The sequence below is a fragment of the Amphiprion ocellaris genome, chromosome 14, assembly GCF_022539595.1.
Source record: "Amphiprion ocellaris isolate individual 3 ecotype Okinawa chromosome 14, ASM2253959v1, whole genome shotgun sequence".
Lineage (NCBI taxonomy): Eukaryota > Metazoa > Chordata > Actinopteri > Pomacentridae > Amphiprion > Amphiprion ocellaris.
Window position 1 is genome coordinate 29,235,117 of NC_072779.1, and position 24,804 is coordinate 29,259,920.

General features: G+C 35.2%; 1 protein-coding gene across 3 annotated transcripts in view; it reads right to left on the bottom strand.

Annotated features, from left to right (window-relative positions):
• Nucleotides 1-24,804, bottom strand: part of arhgef12b (Rho guanine nucleotide exchange factor (GEF) 12b) — a 63,143-nt gene that overhangs the window by 23,684 nt on the left and 14,655 nt on the right. For 2 of the 3 annotated variants that reach the window (XM_023273630.3, XM_023273629.3), the window contains exons 2-12: nucleotides 17,618-17,709; nucleotides 13,570-13,668; nucleotides 13,430-13,479; nucleotides 12,281-12,338; nucleotides 11,552-11,760; nucleotides 5,718-5,834; nucleotides 3,999-4,124; nucleotides 2,710-2,808; nucleotides 2,502-2,612; nucleotides 1,157-1,255; nucleotides 996-1,038 (exon numbers count right to left, since the gene is read on the bottom strand). In XM_023273630.3, coding sequence (XP_023129398.2) covers nucleotides 996-1,038; nucleotides 1,157-1,255; nucleotides 2,502-2,612; nucleotides 2,710-2,808; nucleotides 3,999-4,124; nucleotides 5,718-5,834; nucleotides 11,552-11,760; nucleotides 12,281-12,338; nucleotides 13,430-13,479; nucleotides 13,570-13,668; nucleotides 17,618-17,709 — 1,103 coding nt within the window. Of the gene's footprint in view, nucleotides 1-995; nucleotides 1,039-1,156; nucleotides 1,256-2,501; nucleotides 2,613-2,709; nucleotides 2,809-3,998; nucleotides 4,125-5,717; nucleotides 5,835-11,551; nucleotides 11,761-12,280; nucleotides 12,339-13,429; nucleotides 13,480-13,569; nucleotides 13,669-17,617; nucleotides 17,710-18,155; nucleotides 18,218-24,804 lie in introns of all 3 variants that reach the window. The other variant, XM_055017375.1, reaches the window with a different exon arrangement.

Genomic DNA, 24,804 nt, shown 5'->3' on the forward strand with positions numbered 1-24,804 from the left:
ACACAAGAAAACGTGGAGTGCTCTGACAGTGGTTGCAAAACTTTTTCTCTAAAGGCACAATAGGGAACAACTGAGAAAATATTACAAATACCAAACTGTATTTTTAAAGCACCTTTAAAAACTGGAGTTACAAGGTGCTCAACCAAAAAAAAGAGCAACGATATAACAGTAAGAAATGGCAGAAATAAGAGGCTAAATTGTACATTGTAATTTAATTTACTGATTACACTTATGCTCCTCAAAGGATGAACCCTTTTCAATCTGAATGCTACATCGACTTTATTTTGGTGCAAAATACAGGACAAAATATCACCTTTATAGACAGAAAATCATATCATGCTAAGACTCCACAAAAACTGCTGGGCAAGCACATGTTCCTAAAGGAAAAATAATAATTCAGTGATCTTTCCTCCTCTGCAAGAAATTACAGATGCATTTCATTTTTTTAATGCATTTCCTTGCTTCGGTCACTTCCATGTCTTCCTTGCAACTTAGCTGAGAAGGAGACATGAGGATGAAGGAGTCGAAGCTGCCAAATGATAAATCCTTTATTTCACAGAGTCAGTATTTGGTGACACAAGTTATTTATGACGCATAATGAAGCTTCTTGTATACTATGTCTACCTGTAATATGTACAATCGACACTGAGGAGACGACTGGAAGCACAAGAAGACCATGTCTTTACATAAACTCTAAATTAATTTCAGAAAGTTTATGCTTTGAGTTTTCTAGATGGCACATACAGTTTGTGCTTTTGTGAAAATGGTTGGACACTGACAATAAAACCTTGGAATGACTCTCAGACAGCGGAAACGATAACATCCTTGAAAACATGAAGCTACATCGTGGGATCAACATTCCTTGTTCGATCAAGATGATGTTTGTGATTCTCAGCATAAGAAAGTCTGACAATCAAATCTGTAAATCAAAGCAAGAACTTAGTGTATAGCACCTCTCATCATAGATCACAGTTTCTTGTCTTTTTTTATCTTACCTAGCTCAGCTGCAACTGTCTCCGGTACTGGTACTTTAAGATTCTGTAAAAGACCACCATCAATAGAATGAGAATTACCTCTATAGCTATAGAAACAATCCAAGAATACAGAAAGAGCACACTAAGAGACGTTGATTGAGGATTGAAAACCAAAAACTTACAGCGTTTCGATCCATGAAGAGTGAGTGAAACTCCATGAAGAAGCGTCGACTTTCTTTGGAGCTGGTTTGCTTGTGCATGTCAGCGTAGAGAAAACACAGCTAACAGGAAGAGGAGGACAGTAAGAGCTTTTAATCACTGTCATTGTGTAGTTCCTCATCTGATTTAGTGTTTTACTGCCTCAAACCACAAATAATGCACATTACATCAGAAAGTAGCATTTTTCAGATCAGTGATGGTATTCCTCAAGGCTCAATGCTTGGCCCACTTCCATTTACAATGAAATAGAATTTCCCCACTCTAATTCAAATCTCTCTTTTTGTTAAACATGTGTCTTGCTACACTGATACTGATGATATTACTTTGCATATCAATGGGTATACAATTTGTCATTTTCAATGGCATTCATTACCAACAACACTATTAGTACAATAAACAATACACAGATGGAACTTATACAATCAAACAAAAAACTTGTCATGATTCTGTTCTGTAAAAACACATTATTCAAGGTCAGCATGGACAGATGCAGTTTCTGTTGACATTCAAATCTGAAACCAATGATTATAGTTACATACACTACCATTCAAAAGTTTGGCTTCACTTAGAAATGTCCTTATTTTTGAAAGAAAGGCAGTTTTTTGTCAATGATGATAAAATTAATCAGAAATACAGTTGAGACATTGTTAATGTGGTAAATGACTATTCTAGTTCGAAACGACTAATTCTTAATGGGATATCTATATATCTACCATTAGAAACACGCCTGTGTTCGAATGGTAGATACTATCCATTGAACTATGTATAATTCATTGGATAAAACTGTTGATTTGGTTCTTTATGTTATAACTACCAATGTGAATTATATTTAAAAGAAAAGACTGGTAGTACTTTATATTTTTGTGCAGTTCATGAAAAATCCAAAAATTAACAATGATTGCATGCAACTTAAAAGTGTTAACTCTGAATCCAAAACCTGCATAGCATTGAATAAAATCAACAGTGTCTAGCTGGTGCAAGAAGTTTTACGAGCTGCTTTAAAAGTTTTAGATTTTCAATGAGAACCAACTGGAGTCGATGTTAGGAACCACTGATGTCAAATGTAGACGCAAGAAAGTACTGAAAGATGTAATTTTATTTTTTTTAATGAGATTTGTTCACAATAAGAACAATTTTGAAAATCATCAGTCTTACCCATTTAAATGAAGTTTAAATGGAATTACGGTGTGAAACAGTAACAGTATGCTTTTTTCTGTTTTAAGTCTATGGTATATACACAATGACATCAACCCACAAAATTCAGACCACATAAACAGCTTTGGAAGTACAATATCTGTGTGTTTGTACCAGAGGAGCAGGATCAAACTGTGAGACCACATGATGTAGAAAGACTGCGAGGTGAGCCGGCCGTGACTTCAGCAAGTCAATACTCTGGAAACAGCTACACAGTCCATCAATCTGAGGAGAGATCAGTTCATGACAGGACGATCAGGTGGAACATTCTGCATCATGTCCAAACAGTCAATCATTTGTTTGTGCACAGTTCTTCAGATACCTGTTCTTGCTGGGAGTCGAAGTAGTCGTCTTCTGCTCCAATGATCTGAGGGTTCAGGAGGTAGGGAGGGTTACCCACGATGCACTGGGTACTGCAGTCCTGAGGGATAGATTGGAGATGAAATACAGGGTAAACTACCTAAATCACAAAAGTGGATTTGAAAGGCATGTTTGGTTTAAAAAAAAAAAAATCTAAAATTACACCATGTCAGAGCCACAGACTGTGAAAACAGAAAGAATCATATGGTTTTGAACTTTCCGATTGCATGCAAATGCATCATGTCAGGAAAAATAACCAAAACTAAGCCGAAAATTGTGACATTTAATCGAAATCACCATACCCTACATGCCTCATTGAAAGTTTTGCTAAAATAAATCCACTGCATAAACAAAATTCTGTAAAATTAAATTCTGTGACCCTAGTGCAACTCCAAGTCTGATTTGACTGTACCCAACAATAAATGACAAAAAAAAAACTAAATCAGTGAACACTGGGCTGAACTGAAGGCTGTGTTTACACAGAGCAGATGGGAGACAAATAAAGAAGTTAATAGTTAAATATCTGTAGCATTTAACATCACCATCATTTTCCTTTTTTTTCCTGAGTATTGGTAACACCTGTCAGAAAAATTTTGTACATGTTGATTCTATTTTCTTCAGCTTTTGTAAAGAAAAAAAAGATATTCAATTTGCCAGGGTTTTCCTTTTTTCTTTTTTTTTTTTAGATTAATGGCATTATAAATTGTTTTATCACACAAAAGACATTTTTCCCTACTTCCAGTCATGGTTGTGCTGTTTTTATAAAGGTGCAGAACTTTAAATTGCAGTGAAAAATGAGCCCAGAGTGTGAAAAAATATAACAAAATATCCTATGCCCTATGTATCAAAAATAACTTATGTATCGAGATATACAAAACCTTTTTCTGGTGTACTATATGGTATTACAGTATTGTAATATAGATAATGGAACGTACTCAAAGATGGTGGTCAACATTATACCTGCTAAACATTACCATGCTGCTCTGCAAATCTCTACTGCCTCAATAATGCATCACAGAGCTGCGAACATTACTGTAAAATTTAAAAAATTAGTGCTAAAGAATTCTGACAGACAGATCGCTGTTGATGCCATTATTCAGCCGTTTGTAGTCCATTTAAGTTTGGACTGTAACGTGACAATGACTTCAAAATGACTTAATAAAAATCAATGTGTGTGTCTGTGTGTGTGCGTGTGTGTGTGTGTCTCTGTGTGTGTGTGTGTGTGTGCGTGTGTGTGTGTTCATGTCTTACAGCTTCAGGTGTGTCGTCGGTTTCGGGTAATGAGCAGAAGTTGAGTCCGTCTCTGCGGCTGACGTCTGGACTCTGACAGGGCGTCTCTCTTTTACCAGGACTTTCTGAAAACGGGCTGCTGTGCATCTAACACACACACACACACACACACACACACACACACACACACACACACACACATACAAATTAACACACACACACACACAGAGAAACACTCACACAAATTAACCAAATTGACTGTTTAGTCTGCTGCTGAATGCCTGGAATCCCCTAGAGATGGCAAAGTTGGACCACTTGATGCCTATTTTTGGAAGCTGATAAAACGATTGTTAAAACAAAGGAGTCTGTGTAAGCAGCGTTTTCAGGGACGCTTCCTGTTGTATTTAACATCAGACTGTGGGTATCGCTGTAATATGTTACAACAACAATCTCTGGTCAACAGCAGCATGTGGAGAATTACTCATTTTCATTGAAACTCAATAAAAGACACACAAAGTGAATGGTTTACATTAAAATCTTGAAATAACAATTGATCTATTATTTTCTTGAATATTTGATTTTTCTTAATCAGAAGAGAGCTTTCAAATGTGTGAACATTCAACCAATTACTGTTAAGGTTGAAGAAAATTGAAGAAATTCCAAAAAGAATAAAATCTATTGATTTAGAGCCTCCAAGTGTGGAAACATTTTCTGACCCCCAATTTTTTAGCCTGTAAACGGTCAGAAAATAGCAGAAAGTGTTTTATCCTCTTACCGTCCAGCTACTAAAGTCCAAATGAGAGCTGAGAGCAGTAAATGTTGATAAAGTCATCTGAGACGCCTTCAATTATTACTCAAACTGTCAAAGCAGAAGTTTATGAAAGGACTTTTATTACCCTGAAGTTTCACTTCTCAGGCCAACATTTGGATGTAGCTACAGATACTATTTAGAGCTAAAAAAAAGTGTCTTTTTCTAGTTAATTTATATATTTACTCACAGTTAATATTCTTCTTAAGAAATGCAGAAATTAAGAAAAGCAGATAAGAGAGAATTTGGTCATGTACTTTGCAGTAAAGGTGAATTTAATTAGAATGTATCATATTTAAGTGTTAGTTTTCTAATTCTATTATTACAGAAACAATAATAACCAATTTTATCACAATTTTGGTATTTGCTAGGTTGATTTAAATGCAGGAAGAAACGTATTTCTTTGCATTTTTCTTTCACCTATTACTTCACTGTGTCTCTACAGCCTCTAAACCTTAATAAGCATTAAAGTTGAAGCTATATTTGCTTATAGAAAAGATTTATGTCCATACAGGTTGATGCATTTCCCTACTTTTTTTCAGATGTGTAATATTTATGGACATGGATACTTATTTAATTTGTTAATTAAAAGTAATGCTGCTCGTTTCTTACCATATTTTCTTCCTTATTATTGGCATTATGACATGTTTAAGATAAATCTATTCTAAAAACAAATGTACACACTTGTGACCAGCAGTCCAAAACCCAAAGATATTAAATTAAATATAAATATAATGATAGAAAACAGAGACAAGTAGCAAATATTAACCCTTAAGAGCAAAACCAGAGGGGATCTGACCCAGATGTCGATTAACTTATACATCGACTAACTGAGTGTTTGAAGATCCAAAAAAAAAAAAATCCTCCTTCAGATAAAACTGAAAAGGCCTCCTGATCAAGCACCAAACTCTCTGATGCATCTTTATACTCACTGAGTTGTTACTGATCGAGGGTCCGTTGTCGCACCGTGACGGTGAAGGTTGTTCCCTCAGAGGATTCCCACCATCCCTCTCCTCGGTCTCACCATTCCTGTACCCTGAGGCTCCATCCTGAAGAACACACATTTAAGTGTTTCTTTACTGTCATATCGGCTACAATCAGCAAAGGTCCTGCAGACTAGAGAGTGATCAGTGACCTGCGTTAATGTGACATCTGTGGAGACGACAGCAGAGTCAAAGTTTAGTTGGAACTTCAGGGAAAATGTCATCCAATTTGGATGTAAAGGATGTTTTTTAAAAAAAAGAGTGGGGAGTGTGTGTGTGTGTGTGTGTGTGTGTGTGTGTGTGTGTGTGTGTGTGTGTGTGTGTGTGTGTGTGTGTGTGTGTGTGTGTGTGTGTGTGTGTGTGTGTGTGTGTGTGTGTGTGTGTGTGTGTGTGTGTGTGTGTGCATGTGTGTGGGCGGGCAGTTTGTGTTGCACGTCTATTGATTACTACTTACTACCAAGAGTAAGATGATACAAAATTCATGCCTGATTAACTCTCTGAAGCCAGCAGCAGGCTTTAAAGGCATGTTATGGTTTAAAAAAAATGTTTAAAAATAAATAAAAATCGCCAAAATTACAGCATTTAACAGAATCAGAAATTGTAAAAACAGAAAGAATTTCAATTTTAACTGTCAAACAACCTTTAAACTAATCTTCTGCCAGAAAAATTGAAGTTTAAAATCTTTATATATTATATTTCATCAAAAACACTAAATCTAACTTTTCTCAATTAAAACTTTACCAAAAATAAACCATTTGCTCAAACCAGATTCTAAAAAAAAAAAAAAAAAAAAAATCTGCACTCTTCAGCACACCTGCAAAACCATTAATGATTCAGCTGTGATCGAGAGCAACGTGATGAAAACTCAAGGAATTCCCAGCTGAACACAAAATTAACCCAATCTAAGGTTAACGGTGTGATACTCCCACGAGAATTGCTTTAACCTACATGTCTCATTTAAAAACTTGCCAAAAATGTATTAGTTGCTCTAACCAGATTCTGTAAAAACAAAAAATTCTGTGCTCCTTGGGGCAACACTGAAACCATTAGTGACTTTATGCGATTAACGGTCATGTGACCAAAATTCTTTAAAAAAAAAAAAAAAAAAAAAAAACACTTTTCAGCTGAACTGCAGGCAGTGTTTACACAGATTAAAGAGGTGACAAGTATGGAAACAAATTCAAAATGTAAGCAGTAAAATATCTATAGTATGTAGAGTCACCATTTAATTTTCTCTATCTATAATCTATTTCTTGACACCTGGAGACACTTGGAAAAATAGAAAATATTGGACAAATATTGTTAATTGGTTCAATCTGATTTTTAAATATGTAACTGAAGAATGTCAACTTTTGATTTTCTTTTTTTAAGATTCATGGCATCATGACTCAGCTATACAGCACAAAATACATTTTTTAGTTCTCATCATTGCTGTTCTATGTCCATAGAGGTGCATGACTTTATACTGCAGTAAATAAAATGAGCCCACATGAGTAAAAATGTGACAGGAGCAAAAAAAGAGGAAAAAAAATGACCAGAAACTGCTTGGAGAGTTTAAGAAGTTTAGCCGAATTATTTTTCATGTCTGACAAGCCAGGGTTTTTTTGTGCATCTGCAAAAATCTGACATTTTTTAACAGAGGCCTAACTTTACTATTTTTTGTCCTTATTTCGTTAATGCAACTTGAACTAAGCTGCGGCTTGTTTACATGTGCAGAGCGCCAGATTAGTGGTGGCGAATGAGAAGAGGTTTTATTTACAGTCTTCAAAGGAAAAGTCAAGAACTCTAAGTGTAATGTGCAGCTTATATAGTGGATTTTATGACGAAAACTGAGCCCCTTTACTTTCAAGAATGACAATATTGATCTGGAGTACAGACGAGGAGACATCAACACGCCTGCAGGGCAACACTCTTCCTGAAGCTGTAGAGTAGCTGAGGTTAGATTTATTGATGACAGATTATAAAATCAAGCAACTCTCTCTCAAAGGGTGTCCGCATCTCGTTTCATTTGCAACTTGCAGATAAACTCACAACTTTGTGATGAAAAGTTAACATGACAGTAGATGATCTCATGCTGCCGTTTTAATGAAACATGCTGCTGATCAGCACCACCACGATGGAAACCTCCCTTAATTAAGTGGACGCAGGTCATCAGCTGGATCGCAGGCTTAGCGCTGCATATGGTACCAATCAGTGGTGTTTTTATTATTGGTGTTATTATCGTGTCACAAGTGCAACTATGTTCAAGAAAGGGAGCGACCCAATAGCGGATTGATTCAGTTGGACACCACATGATGCAAAAGACCGTCACCATATTCAAAGAAGTCCAAAGGTAAAGAAACTGCTACCAAAGTCAATATCTGTATCGACAACTAATGAAATACTAAAAAGAAAAAACATACATTCACTATATAACACTGGAGAGATCAGAGGAAAAACCAGTGGTGTAGGGTAACTAAGTAAAACAAATGACTTAGAATGGAAAATGGAAGCTTTTGTTGACATTTTTAACTGTATTTTGTTTTTTTTAGATTTTGCTTTCCTTAAACACTATTCATTTTTGATAGTTTGGTCAATATTTGTGCAATACTTACTAACAGGGAATGCTCTTTTAAGATGCATTTTTACACAGAATTTTTTGAACAAAGTTATTTTTGTAATGCTGAATACAATCTTCTTTTTTGTGTAAATTTTTCTGTTAATTTTGATCTCAAAATTTTTCTCAACAGTTGTTGTCTTTGACTATCATTTTACAGATTGTCTGGTTAGATAAAATACATATACTAACTGGTAAAATCACAGAAAAAAAGCATTAATTTAAACGTGAACTGCTATATAAAAAAAGACGGGCCAAAATTGTAAATAACATCCACTTCAAAAATTTGTAGTTTTAAAAAAATATATTTTATTCTTTGACAAGGTTTAAATAAATAAATAAATAAATAAATAATTGAAAAAGTAAGTTTAGTAATATTTTATTGTATTTAAAAATATGATATATTTTTAAAATATTTGCTGTTGTTTGAAAGAAAACTATCTATAGTAAGGACAAAAAATGGTTAACTTTATGTTTAGACTTTTTATATTGTAAGTTTTTCATTTTAAAAAATATTTTTTTCTGCAGGCAAAAACTGCTTTTTTTCTGCATTTTTGTTCTTTTTTTGTTGTTGTTTTTCACATTTTTTGAACCCTTGCTGCCAGAGTTTCACTGTTTCTTTTGTTACATAGTCAAGAACTACACTTAAATACAATTTTAAGGCCCCTTTATTATAATTTGCATTAAGTATTGGACTTTCTACTCCATTAAATTAATCTGACAGCTTTAGCTACTTTGTTTTTTCGTAAAATATAATCAAGAAATACATTATGATTCTAACATTATTAAATTAGGATTTTTAAAAAACTTAAAAACTGAGCACCCAATAAATAAAGTATTTACACATGAAGTCAAAATCATAAAGTTAAAATCAGCTGCAACATTAAAGTGATGATCACATTCATGTATCAATGATTGTAATACAATTAGAGAATATTCTATTGTGGTGCTTTAGGTATATTTTGAAACTATAACTTCTGTGCTTTTACTTGGAAAGTTGGAATAAAGGCTTCTACTTGTAGGAGAGTATTTCTATACTATGGTATTCTTACTTTCACTTACGTACAAGATCTGAGTATTTCCTCCTTCATTGGAAAATACCAATTAAATAGCATATCTTGCATTCTTTTCAAGTCTTTTGAGACGAACAAATAAAGCAACCACTCCAATTTTTGATTCTCTGACTGTCACAGTCAGATATCAGGGTTTTGTTAATGAGAAATTATCTCTTAAATCATCATAAAGTGAACAGAACAGAAAGAGTTTGACTATTGAGTCTATCAGAGAGGACACAACGCTGACGTACTGCAGCAGTTCTGGTAAAAACTGGATGAAATGGACTGAAACGATGGAGCTAATTAAAAATAATGAGCTGCATGGGTTGTACCAGCCAGATAAGCTTATGACGAAGCTTATCGCAGTTAAAAATAACATTATGTCAGAGCATTAAAGTTCTGATTCGGCGCTGAGATGCAGCAGACTCTGGAGGAACGCACACTTTAACCACAGCTCCTCCGTTATCATTCAGAAACAAGAGGAACGTCTCTGCTGCACCAAACATGCTCAGTATTATAATTTCTAAATAAATGACATTTTATGTGTTCACTAACTCTGCCAGATGGCCTTATTTTTACCGTCAGAGTAACTTAATACCTGCATTATCCATCCAGAATGTAAAGAAGCTTAAGAAGCTGTTCTTAAAACAACTTTATTGGATGTTGGTTCAGGTTATGTGGCATTAAGGCTGCTGGTTTGGAGTTTACTTATCAAGGTCCAATTAATTCTCCTACTATAAGGAAAGAAGCCTTTACAGGGACCATATAGGGCGATACTTTGCTGGCAGAGTTTCTGAGCCAGTTTGCTAATTTGCTGGCTCCAAACAAAGCTGCACTAGCAGCTTGTTCCTCAGAGGGAGTCCTGAGTTTCACTAAATCTCTGCTGGAGTCAAAGCAAAACTTCTGCTTCCTCTGGAGAATCAGAGTGTTGAGAGAATTATTACACCAATAGTTCTCATTTCACAGCTTGCATTCACAGCTCAAAATATTTGTGAGACGACAAAAATGGAATAAAGCAACATTCCATATTTTGGTTTCTGTTAAAAAAAATCCCATTAAAACACCAAAACTATCAGTGCATTCGTCCATCTCTCTCTCTCTTCTTAGCCATTCATTACCAGTGAACATTTTTTGCCAGTATGTGTTTCCTTTTCTTTCTTTTAACAACATAAAGTTGTTATTGAGTGTTTTCAGCAGATTTTGTAGAATACTGAAGACTGTATATTTGAAAAAAGGTCAAATAAACTTCAGTGGAAGTGTTCATACTAATGAAGCTATAGTTGTGTCCCAGAAATTTAAACACGACTAAAAGTTTCTGGCACAAAATAAGGACAAACAGAAAGCTCTTTCCATTTTTTTTTTCAAGAATAAGAAAAATAATATTACTACATTGCATAAAATAAGATTAAAAAGATCATATATTAATCCTGCAGTGGTACACCAGCAAACATGTAGGAAACGTCTGCAGAAAAAAATAAATAAATAAAAATACACTAAATTATTGACTTTTCTGTGTGAATGTTTAAATATTGCACAGAAAAAAAGCATTTTTTTAATCTTAGAAAGTATTTGATATATTACGCTGAAATTTCATGAATATCTTTATAAATATCCATATTTTATGATTTTTATGGATCTGCAGCATTGCTTGGTTTTTACACATTGAAGTACACTCAGTACCTCACATTTATTCCATCATCCCAGAGTCAAAGAACGGTGACAGAGTTTATTCTCACATCTAACCAACGCTCATTCACTCATGTTGTATCAAATCTATCAGAAATTCAAGTTTTGCATTCATTTGCACGCTGCTCAACTGTTATTACGAGATAAATTTTTCTTTTTGAAATGCTTATTTCAAGGGTTTTCTGATCATCAATCATCTTTTCAACCCAGTTAGCTAACACAATGTACCATTAGAACACAGGAGTGACGGTTGCTGGAAATACGTAGATATTCCATTAACAATCAGCCGCTTCCAGCTAGAATAGTCATTTACCACATTAACAATGTCTAGTCTGTATTTCTGGTTAATTTAATGTTATCTTCACTTAAAAGAAACTGCTTTTCTTTCAAAACTAAGGACATTTCTAAGTGATGCCCAACTTTTCCATGGTAGTGTATTGTCTTACCCCGTCACACAGAGCAGTGCTGAGTGGATGCTGAGGGCTGCTGGTCAAACAGCTGCTCTGCTCTCCGCCTGACAGTGCAGGTGAGTTGGGTGCTGAGAGGGAGGTGCTGACCTCTCCGTTCCCCTCGTTCCCGTCCTTCTCCTCCTCAAGAGGGATGTGAGGAAGCCCCGGAGGCCTCCCCAGCACCGTGAGGGCCACATAGGAGCCGGCTGCCAGAGAGGAGTCATGGGAAAGGAATGAGAAAAAGCAGCTCGGAGGACGGGAACTGTCAGACCACATTAATGGAACATTAAAGGAACCATCAGCAGCTTGCTTTGCTTTACAAACCAATACTGGTGTGTTGAGTTATTATGTCATGACTTAAATCTTGTCTTATGTCATAACTGATTATGTACGACTCACTGGGAAAAACCCCAAACTTCTCTGTTGAGTCTAAACCTCAATAAATCTTTAAGACGTAGGAGGACACACACGTTGGTTTAACTGGCAAATAAATCAGCCAATGATTATCAGCTGTGGAGATTACTACTTTCTCTGATTGATCAAATGTGGATTCTTTCGGTTTTTTGTAGCTCAGAAAAAGAAGCAAGTGTTATTTCCACATTTTCTATCATCTTTGGCCCTCACACAGAACAGTTAGTCACCACTATATCATCTGCTTGGGTTTATTTCTAACATTATATCTCGAACATGTTGCAAAACTCATGTGATGTTGTAAATGATACTCACATTTTATCAGCTTCACCACCTCTATGTGGTTTGAATGTGTCACTAAGGTCCCATTAACCTGTCAGAAGACGAAAACACAATAAAGCAACGTTCTATATTTTGGTAAGTAATCCCATGAAAACACCAAAACTATCAATGCATTCATCCATGAACCATTTGTTACAAGTGAACATGTACATGAATAAAATGATCCACCAATATATGTTCTATTTTCTGTTTCAATAGTGTGAATTTGTTGTTGGGTATTTTCAGCAGACTTGGTGTACTAGTGGAGCATGAGTCTTTGGAAAAAGCTCATATAAACTACAGTGGATGTGTTCTTACTCATAAATCTATAGTTGTGTTGCTGAGATGTGTTTTAAAGTGCAAGAATAAAGGTTTTTGGCACAAAATGAGGACAGACAGAAAGCTCTTTTCAAATTTTTTTTAAGAAGAAGAAAAATAATATTACTACATGGCATAAGATAAACTAAGCCTTAATTAATCCCACAGTGGAGTAATTTGCAGTGTTACAGCAGCAAACATGTACAAAACACATGTAAAAAAAAATAACAATATATGAAAAATATACAAAATTACTAATTTTTCTGTGTGGATATTCAGATATTGCACACCTTTTACTGAACACCCACAAATTCTAATGTGTAAAAAAAATGTGCTGAAAGTGGGTCAACAGGCAGTTGTTTTTGATTATCACCTTGGAAATATGTGCATTTAAAACACGTCTATAATGTTTTAGCGCATTGTGACTTTATGTTTTAATCAACAGACTTTCATTTGATTTATCTTAGAGCCTATTTGATATATTAAGCTAAAATGTCACAAATATCTTTATAAATATCTATATTGCATGATGAAAAAGCAGAAATTGTTCTAAAAATTCCAGGATTTGGAACAACCCGAAAGGTTTGATCAGTTTCATTTTACTAATAGTACAAAAGTTCAAGGTATTTATAAAAAGAAAAGAAATGAACAAGAAAATGAAAAAAGGTCACAACAACACAACAGTCATTCTGAATGCAATGTGATGTGCAGGTTGAGATGACGATAAAATACAAACATTAATCTGATCAGTTTCATCCTCCAATTCACTGTCAGACTCAGAAATGCTGCTGATATTGGAAAAAAGAAGGAAACAATGAGGCAAACCTTGATGATTCTGTCTCCTGTCTGGACTCCGGCTCGCATTGCAGCTCCATCTGTAACCCAACAGACAGAAAAGAGTCAGATCCTTCTACGTAGTGTATTATGGTTGTGTGCTATAGTTGTGTTATGGTTGTGTGTCTTACCTTCTTTGACCAGCTGCACAAACACGGGGTTGTCTCCGCTTACTGTCAGCCCAAAGCCATTTTCATCCCTCTGGATTATCACACAGCGCTGCACCAGACCTGTCATTTGCCAACACACACACACACAAACACACATTTCATTACACTTCACACTACCAACGGCAACCTAAAAGAAACTGCGCATGATCCAGCTTCATAATTCGACGTTTGTGTTTTTGTTCCAAACAGAAAAGATCTCACATAACTGCTAATACTGGACATTATGTTTGCTTTGCAGGTCAAAGCAGATTCTCAGATCAACATATACACACAAAGAAACTAATATTTAAAGGTTTAGCCTCATTTTTTTTGGACTTGGTTTGGTGCAGAAGTTTGTGGGAAAAAGTCTGCACACAGGAAATGACAAATCAAGCGACAGAAACAGAAAGATTCTTAAATAGCAGCCTGCTCTTTTTGGTGAGAACCGCTGAGAAATATTTTTCCTTTCTTGTCTTCTTCAGAGCTTTTCTATGGCTCTTGTAGTTGCTCTAAACCACCAAAATTAAAAGCAGGAGTTCAAGCAACAGTCATGCACAGGTGAGATAAAGAGTGTGGCCTAAAATATGTTGAAAATGTGCACCTTTCTGACTTCTTTTAGTCAAAAAATTAATTTATGACACAGCTTTTATCTTCTACTGCCCCCTGATTTACAATGAAGTTCCACATTCCTATTCAAACTTGTACAGTCATGAACAGAAGTTTACATCCATTTGCAAAGACCATCTAGATCACGGCAGTCTCAAGTTTTCTACCATGGAATCACTGAAACACAATGAGTCTTTGTCATTAAAAAAAAAAAAAAACAATCATGCATTTATGTTCTTTCACAGATATATTCCAGGAAAACAGAGATAAAGATTTTTGGCCACAATTACCAGAATTATGTTTGGAGGAGAGAAGATGAGGCCTTTAACCTCAAGAACACCAAATTTACGATCAAGTATGGTGGTGGCAGGATTATGCTTTCTGGACGTTTTGGTCCAAGTGGAACTGGTGCTTTACGCAAAGTAAATGGGATCATGAAGAAGAAGGATCACCTCCACATTCCTCACGGAAACCTAAAATCATCAGACAGAAGGTTGGATCTTGGACAGAGTTGGGTGTCTCAACAAGATAATGACCCCAAGCATCCATTAAATATGTTAAAGAAATGGCTAAATAAGGCTAGTCTACCCAAAGTCCTGATTTAGACCCCATCAAGAATCTGTGGACTGTGATGAAACAACAAATTGTGTCAGAAAGCTAACAAATTTAGCTGTGAACTGTACCAATTATGTCTAGAGGAGTCAAAGATAAAACAAGAATCTTGTAGATGGCTACCAAAAGCATCTAGTTGAGGTGATAATGACCAAAGGACATTAATCCAAATATTAACGTTGTTGTACAGATATTTTTGACCCAGCAGATTTTGTCATATTTTCATAAGACCTATAATAAACATATGAAAGAACCAAAATGCATGATTGTGTTTTTTTTGTTTGTTTGTTTTTGTGGCAAAGATGCATAGGTATCAGCGAGTCCATCACAAAAAAATCTGAGTTATAGGAGTCATTGGAAACTCAAGACTGCCATAATATCCGTTTCTTGTTGTTTGTTTTACAAGTGTATAGAAACTTCTGTTCACTTCTGTGATTGCTTGCTTTGCAAATGCACCATGCACAGAATTTTAAATGCAAGATTTATTTTCTAGTCAAGTGTACATTCCAATAAAATATTACAATCCGCCGCTGTAGCTCTGTCAGCCGTCAGATGTGATGCTAGAACAAGCAGTATGATCAATCAACTTCTTCTTCACTTAATTCTTAAGTGAATTAAAAGAAATAAACTACGCCAACAATGAAACAAAATGACACCATACATTCTTGTCTCTATTATTATTGGAAATTGTTGCCCTCTGTAATGAAACATGCTATATAAAGAGAAACTAAATTCCAGATTGTGCTCTAATTTAACTATTTGATCAATGTTAAGGGCAATTACAATGTTCATATACGAGTATAAATATAGAAAGCCTAATTTGTATTGTCATTTACACCTATATATAGTACATTTAAACAAATGTACATATAAAAACACATTTGAAACACTCAAATAAGAAAAAAATAACAAGACTACACGATCAATTAAATTATATTATCATTCTTAATATGTGTGAAATTAATATGATATATTATTATTCATCTTTCTACAGCAAAATATACTGCATCAACAATGGCTGTTGTTGAAGCATGATGTAACCTATTTAAAACCATTAGCCCTGCCTGTGTTCTGTTCTTATATCTGGTTAAAAAAAGTAATAGAAGATATTCTGTAGACATTGAATTAAAATGGTAGTAAATGGCAGAAAAATGCCACATCCTTGTGCCAGGAACAAACGGTGCTCATTTTAATCAGACAAATCTTTGTGATCCGTTTGTAACCTCAGCCTAGTCTTTAATGCTCCTACAAATCAACTTGACCATCACCCTGAAATCTGAAAAGAACATCTGGAACATCCAGAAAATGTCATCCACGGATGTTCTTCCTGCAGCCACTGAGGAAGTTTGGCGATCGCAATCTGCCCGTCTGGTTTTCCTTTTGCTTCTCCCACTTCAAAGAATGATCTGAGTGGATAATTGGTTGTCTTCTGGACTCCATGAGGAGCCTCAAGACTCCAGGGTGAACAAAAGGGCAGCAAGGATTAATGTCAACCCTGCAGCCCGGGCAACCACCTTAACAACTTGTTTCTGCCTACACCACCTCTGTTCACTCCTTAACCAGCCTCTGTGGTAAAGACCAGAGGACGATTCATTTGTAGAGCTTAAAATAAATGTATGCTGACGAGACAAACCTCAGAAAGATGGCTATTGTTGAGATTACAGTGCCTACAATAAACATTCACCTCCGTTGGAAGTTTTCTTTTTTGATTGCTTTTCAACATTGAGTCTTGGCCGCATTAATTTGGCTATTACAACAAGAATTTCAGAGGGAGTCATAGCTGTCTTGGTGGCCTCCATCACTTGCCTCTTTCTTGTACAGTTAGTTTTTGAGGATCATACTTGAGGCAGATTTACTCACCTTTCATATTCCTTCCATTTCTTAATTATAAATAAACATTACTTTGTGGAAATCTGTTTTCATTTTGACATGAAAGAGTCTTTATTTGTTAACTCTTGTCAAAAAAATTATTTAAATTGACCATTACATTGAAAATACATGTCAAGTTGTAATTTAATTAGAGCTGCAACGTTTGTCAGCAGTTTTTATATTTTACTAATGGTCCAAAAGCTAAAGGTATTTTGAGAAAGAAAAGAGAAAAAATGGTTACACTGTTGCTCTAAACTTGATTGATTTGCTCCAAAATAAAATGAGATGGAAATATGTGCATTATCTATAATTTTTTAGCTCATTATGACTTTATGTTTTGACCACAGACTATCATTTGTTTTAATATTATAAAGGAATTTGATATATTGAGGTAAAAATGCACAAATATCTTTAAAAATATCCATATTTCATGATGAAAAAGCAGAAATTGTTCTAAAAAATTCAGGGTTCGGAAAAACCCAAAAAGAAAAATTACGATTATTTTGATCAGTTTCATTTTACTAATAGTCCAAAAGCTAAAGGTATTTAGAAAAAGAAAAGAAATGATGAAGAAAATGAAAAAAGGTCATACTGTTGCTTGATTGATGTACTCCAAAATAAATAGTTGATTCTGTTAATTGACAAACCGTTTCAGCTGTAAATTGCATCTTACTTGCTGCCTCAGCTCAGTTTCTTTCAAACAAAACAACAGTCATTCTGAATGAAATGTGTTACTGAGCAGGTTGAGAAGACTGTAAAATGCTGTAAGCACTGAAAGAGTAAAGAAAATACTGTTACTGATCTGTCATAATTCATCAAATCAGTTGTTTTTGCCATTTAACAAATAAACCTTCACACGGGGTATAAAAAGTGATTCTACAGCAAATTAAAGAAACCATCAAATTGGGTAGTTAGAGCTGAACTGAATTTGTGTATTTCTTACCTGTTGGGTCAAACTCATGTTTGAGGGAGACAGAGGTTTTCTCATTCTTCGGTTTCTTGTCTGTCGGGTCCTTGTTGAGAATGCTGGGGGTCCTGCAGTGAGATGAAGCAGAGTGAGAAACTTGAGGAACTAACAGCCAACTGATTTCAGTTTAGCTCCTGATATTGTTTCCACTTTTTTTTCTGACTGCAAATCAAACTCCAAACAGCATTAGGTTTATAGTTTAACAAGAACAAGAACAGCTTCTTCTCCACTGTCATAACGCTACTAAACTGCTGAGCCATTCTCAGCTAAAATACTGTTGACTCTTTATTAACTTTCTGTACAATACTGCACCTTTTGGACTATGAACAAAATTCCTTGCTTTTTGCACTATTCTCACTTTAGCAATTGTCATTTTGCACTACTGTGTTTATATATTCTTTTCTAGATGTGTAAATATCTGTATTTTTTTCAAGTTATTTTAATATTCTCTTTATCTTATTTCTAGAATGACACCAAAAGCCAAAATCAAATTCTATGTGTATCGTGTACGTACTTGGCCATTAAAGCTGATTCTGATTCTGGAAAGAATTCACGAAATTGTCCCACTGTAGAGGGCTAGAAACACAGAATATTTTGGTATTAATAATGTTATTATACATCTGTGATGAGATATAATCAAAAATGCCAAAATTAATGTAAGAACAAAGGAAAACATGCCTGAATTGTAGGTAGAAGTGAAATATGTTACGTCAGTTTAATAATTTTTCTTTCTGAAACTTACATTCCTTAAAAAGTCAGCCCTACTTTTGACTGGTCAATCAGAACCAAGTTGTCTTTACATTTAATAATACTGACTGAGATGCAACAAATCTAATGCCATATGGATGTTTTGTGCAGTAAATCTCTTGTTTTATCCCTCGTAAGATGAGTGAGGCAGCATGTAAGATGACCGCCAATGTCCAAAAAACACTACAGTGTCTAAAGTTTTATCTCTTGCACTGTATAAAAACATCTATAAATTGTTCCATGTTGATCTACAGCAGCAAATTTTGTTCATTCACAAGGTGAAGCAAAGAATATATATGTAATTGGTGAGATGGGAGACTTTCTGATGTCCTGCAAATGACCTGAGAGGTTTGATAAGTGGGTTCTTAGTTTGTTTGTATCTTATGCTAAATATTCCTGTTAATTTCTCTCACTTGTCCACACATCAACAGCTGCTTTAAAATGTACCAGTGTGCTCGCAAAGTCAGGAAGGAAGAACAAGACAGTGCAATGAAGGTTGCAAAACATGTTTCGTGAGGAAAAAATGAAAATTCCAGAAACCTTGTTTTCATGCACAGAGCAGCAGTCTAAGAATAACGAGTAGATGATAAAACTAAATAACATTTTTATGAACTGATGCAAAGCAGAAGGTGAGCGAAACTCAAGCCTCTTATTAACTAGAATTACCATTTTGCAGCTCTGCCAGCTACTTAAATTGCAGTTTACATACACATCTGTCCAGACTCTCATAATACATGTGATGAAGACTTTAATAAACACCCACTAAGGTTTAGACACACCACATCAGTGTCCAGCCAGACATGAAATATGGTCACAATGTCTCTGTCTGTTACTGAGCTACGATGCTGAATGAAGGCCAAACAGTGTTTGTGCAGAACAATATACTATCAAAGTGAAGATAGCCTTCGACCTTTGGGAAATAAAATGTCATCACTTCACCCTATTAGTCATTTATGCGGAATTTTGTCATAATTAAAGCATAAATTCTCAAGTTACAGTCAAAAACATATTTTGTGAGGTCACAGTGACATGCAGAAAAAAACCTGAGCTAAATTTGAAGAAACTCCCTTCATGCCTTCAAGAGAAATCACATTTCAAAGTAGGACGGACAAACTTCGATTGTCTCCAGCACACTGGCATAAAAACTACTAAATATTTCATGGGAAAGACTGAGATTCAGCAGGTCTGTTGGGCCTCAAATCCTTGATGAGAAAACCTGAATCTAACTGATATGTTTTCATGCACATGGAAATAAAAACTGTAGTTTAAGAGTCAAAGATGTGCAGGTGATCAGAAACCTGAAGAATGTTTTTAGTGGCATGACTCAAAGCAGAACATGACTGAGACTAAAGTGACTTATCAGTAAAAAGATGAAACCCCAAGAAATTCTTAACCTTGATGCTTATGAAACTAAGTATTTACACTTGATCTGCAAAATCTGAGATAAATAAATATATTTTAGGTGATGAGATTGAGAAAGCAGAGTTGTAACATTCATTTTGTATACTATCAACCAATGAGCTGGTTGAGTTAATTATGTAATTCATTGCTCAAGGATTACTCTAGTTTCTATATAACTGTCAAGCAAATTTGAAGCAAAATCTTTAAATGCCCCCAAAAACTGTGATGAAAGAAAAAACAATTTAGGTTTGTTCCCATTAACTGCTATGGATAAACTAATTACTCCGCCACGGAACGGCAAAGTTATGTGACGATCAGCGTATGTTTGTCCGTCTGTTTGTCTTGTAGCAACATTACTCAAAAATGGACTAACGGATGTGGATGAAATTTTCAGGAAAGGTCAGAAATGGCACAAGGACCAAGTGACTACATTTTGGCAGGTATTAACTATTTTTCTAAAACATCAACAACAACCTTTTATGCTAAATTAAGGACATTTTGCCATTTCTATTAACCCTTTCTAAGTCTTTAAAATGGGCATAAAAATCAAAAACTTGGCTGCTGATTCTTGCATCCATCTTCAGCCACATCCATCCATTAGTGGAACATCAGTGTTGTTGATGTCTAATTTTGGATAAATCTTCCATTAAAAACCGCATCAACAAACCCACTGCACTCCCTGTTTCTTGGTATTTGTGTTACTGACGGGTCCCTCTGGGAGCAGGAGTGGTAGGTGGGAGTTCATATATTAATAGCAGAGGTTCTCGCTCCTCATCCCCCCTCCAGCTCCTCCCACTCGTTCCACAAGAGGGGGTTTTGTTTGTGCTGCTGTTCCTCCCTCGGACAATGGGGGCCCTGGGCTTTTAACAATGGCTCCCACGTCAGAGCCAACTTACTATGCTGTGGCTTTGTGGGACAGATTCCCGGAAACAGCGACTAGGGCTTTTGGCTCGGCTTCAGTTTCCTGAATGTGGGAGAAGGCTGGGAAAGAAACAGAGGAGGGCGACGGGAAGGAGGAGGAGGAAGGAGGTGTCTTTGAGGGAAGACAGAAGACCGAGGAAACTTCAGCCGAGCTCCCAGAGCAAACAGCCCTCTCTCTGAACTATCCTCATGGTGGAGAAATTAAATGTTGAGGCATCAGATTCACGCAAATTGTATTACTTTCCTTTATGTTGGGCTGCAAAATGAACTAGACTAAACATGCAGATTCAATTGCAGACAAAAAGGGGTGAAGTTGTGCTAAACAGCAGAGTTTTATGGAGGTAACCTTGAAATTCGAAGGCCCACTTAGGGAACCTCCTCGCTGTAGTTTGAGGAGATTAGCAGCTGATAAGACAAGAACAAACTGCATCCTGCTCAGTGGGTGGCAGCTGAAGAAGCACAAGTGCAAGATAAGAGGGAGGAATTCAGCTTTCAGCTCAAGATGTGAGCCATTTATTTAAAGTTTGGTCCACAAGATCAGGTGGAACACAACCTCCATAAAAGCTTTCAGCAGAATTAACTCCAAAGGTTTATACAGAGCCATGCAAAAGTATTTGCCTCTCTACAGAAAGCTTCTATTTTTGTATATTTGTTACGCTTAAATGTTTGAGATCATCAAATTAATTTTAATGTAAGAAAAAGATAACCCAAGAAAAAGCAGGTTATTAAAAGAAAAATGCTGTCTAGCCCATCTTGACCTTTGTGAAAAAGTAATTGCCCCCTTCACTGCCAAACTACCAAATGATCAAATTCATTTGGCAATTAATAACTGCACACACTAGAATCTATGAATAGTTGGCGCTTTAAAATATTCACCATATTTTTTTGCAAGAAAGAATAAATTACCAAAATCAGATGATATTTGAAGACATTAGTCATAAAAAATGAAAAAATAACTGTCCCATTTCTAAATAATGCAAACCTGCACTGTTGGTCAGCAGTTGGTTTATTTATGTCTTTAAAAAGGATTTTTGTATCTTTATCTTGTCATTATATCCAGGATACAATTGAATACAATACAATATATTTGGAGTGCAATTCCTCCTCCATGTATTCCAAACAAAAAGACATATCTATATCTATCTATATATCTGTATCTATATATATCCATCCATCCATCCATCCATCCATATATATATATATATATATATATATATATATATATGTATCTATATATATCCATCCATCCATCCATCCATCCATATATATATATATATATATATATATATATATATATGAAGTTTTTGAATCTAAAAAACATTAAGTCCAACTTAAAACCATTGCACACAATATAAAACACTGCAATAAAGCACCGGAGTCAACAGCAGCAGCTACTGCTAAAGTCTCAGTGGTTAATTGCATGTAAAGTCTAACATAAAATATAAAAAATATAAAATACTGTAATATCAGTGTAGTGAGAGTGTTATTGTGAGAGAGCGTGTTAGATCGACTACAGCTGGTCATTTTTTATGTTGACTGAGAGAAATAACGTCTTACGAATCTGGTGGTCAGAGTTTTTATAATCATCTGAATGTCTATTTTAGACTGCAGAGCAACAGTAGGAACTTCAATAAAAAAAAAAACCTACCACAATCTAACAACACCAGCATCATATAGCTCTTTTTCACTGACAAACAAAAACTTCATCCTGACGTATTCAGATTTTTATTCACAGCAAACCAATTATACTTTGTAATATTTGTCCATTTTGTATGGTAACAGTTTAATGAGTTCTGCATCACCTAAAGGTGCAGTCACCAGTGGAGATTTTACATTAATTTTTAGATTAGAAAACGTGTAGATCATGTAGATGCAGTGACACTTGTCATAGTCATGTGATCCTCTGAATTAGTCAGTAAAAGCTACACGTGAACCCAAACTGAACCATGGAGCAGCGACACATCAGAGAATTCAGAAATGCACAGTAAATTTCCGTGTGTTTTTTCTATTTCTGCTAAATCTAAACTGTAAATTAGAGATTAAATAACATCTGACTCCAATGAGTCAGTCTCTCTGAAGTTATTAAACCTTTTTTAAACTTCTCAGCAGCAACTTTATCAAATTTGATGCGATACATCACTAATGTAATCACAATTCATATTCTTTGTTGAGTGTGCTGTCTTCAGAAATCTTCTGAAAATGGTGGCAGGATGCATTTTAACAACAGTTTCGTTCCTTCATCTTTCGTTTAAACCTGAAGCAGTGTTATGTCGTTTTCACTCTCAGTCTGATAAAAGAGAATCTTTTCTTTTACACGTCCGCTGCTCAGACTTTCATAACTTGCTGCTCAGTTATCAAAGTAGGACAAAAAAAAAAAAAACAAAACAAAAAAAACAACATGCAGCGATCAACTTGGGTCTCAGATGCCAAAAATACCAGACAATTCCTCTGGGATGATAACAGCAAAGGACTTAGTTCCAGAGAGCCGGAGAACTGGAAGTCCAACAAGAGTGAAGCTAAAAGTCCAAATATAGAAGAGCTCAGTGTTTATTATGAAAGCAGCAGGCTGGATGAAAAAACACTATATTATCTTTGACTTAACTTTAACTGATAATCAGGTTTACTGTAAATCCAGTGAGTTCCTAGAAGAAACTAATCTCCTTTTACATTAAAGTTCAGTACATCAAATATTAGTTTATATTTTAAAGGTTTATTTAAAAATGATACAAATACAAATAATACAAATTAACTGACAGTAACACAGACCCCGTCGTCATAATTTAACTTTCTTCTCATCATTGAGCCACAACAATTAATCAAAAGTACTTCTGATTGGCTTACAGGTCATTTTTTCTTGCGAGTGTAAATAAAAATCTCTGATGCAGCTCCTTGATTGTTGTTCTTAATTAATGCACCGGGATCAAAGTGTGAGAAACAATGAATTTCACACCTCTATGTTTGGGAGCGTCTGTAACTAATATATATATATATATATATATATATATATATATATATATATATATATATATATATATATATATATATATATATATATATATATATATATATTCGGATGTGTGCGGATCATATATGGGATGGACACAACATTATCAGTGAATCATGGAAGAGGTTGTTGCTTGTTTTTTTCTTTTAAACTGGACAAAACTAATTCCACAATCAGTGTGCACAATCACGCATGCATTTCCTGCTCTAGTTCTTGAATATATTACACCAACATCCTACATATGCCTGGTCAATTGTTAGTACATGACTAATTCCTTTTAGCATTCAGATTCATGTAGCATATTTTTGTATTTTATCTTTTATGGCTCTTATAGAGTGTTTTGTTTCGGAAATTTCTGTACTTCCTGTTTTGATTGGTGTTTATTTATTTTTTTTACTCGACTCTAAGAGAGCCCTGCAAAAGAATTCCAATGTGCCTAGACTGTCTGTTCATGCAACAAATGGTAAATAAAAACCTTGAATATGATCGATAAATTGCTTTTCAATCCCAATCCATTGGACAAGAACCACCAAAGATGGCTGAACTGTCAATTTCACTTGTAAATTTCCCCAATTAGTGATCAGTTAAGTTCATCTTAACTAATGTCCTGTTTTAGAAAGTGACAGATTTTGTATTGGTGCAAATTTTCTGAATTGCACTTTACAGATTATAATTACTTCCAAAGCTGAATTCTGAACGAAGCCATCCAAAAAAACTCAAATTAGTTAATCTTAATCTGCATTAGTCTGTTTCTCTCTAAACTTTCTCTACTCTGTCTGTGGCTCTCAGCTCCAAGCCCACTGCTTCCTACTGAAGATGCAGAAAATAAAAAGTTACATGAAACAGTTAAGTTATTTCCTTTCATTTAAAAAAGTACATTTGTCAGGGACTATTTTTAGCTGCAGATTGATACACATTTTGGAGCTTTAGGGATACAAACAGCTACAGGATGTTGTATAGTAAGACAAAATCACTTACAACATACATGTCAAACACAAAGGAGGCAGCAGTGCATCAGTGCCACTTCTTGACCTGTTTTAATTCTAGTTTATCATTTATTTCCCATTATTGTGGCTCTAATTGTCACACT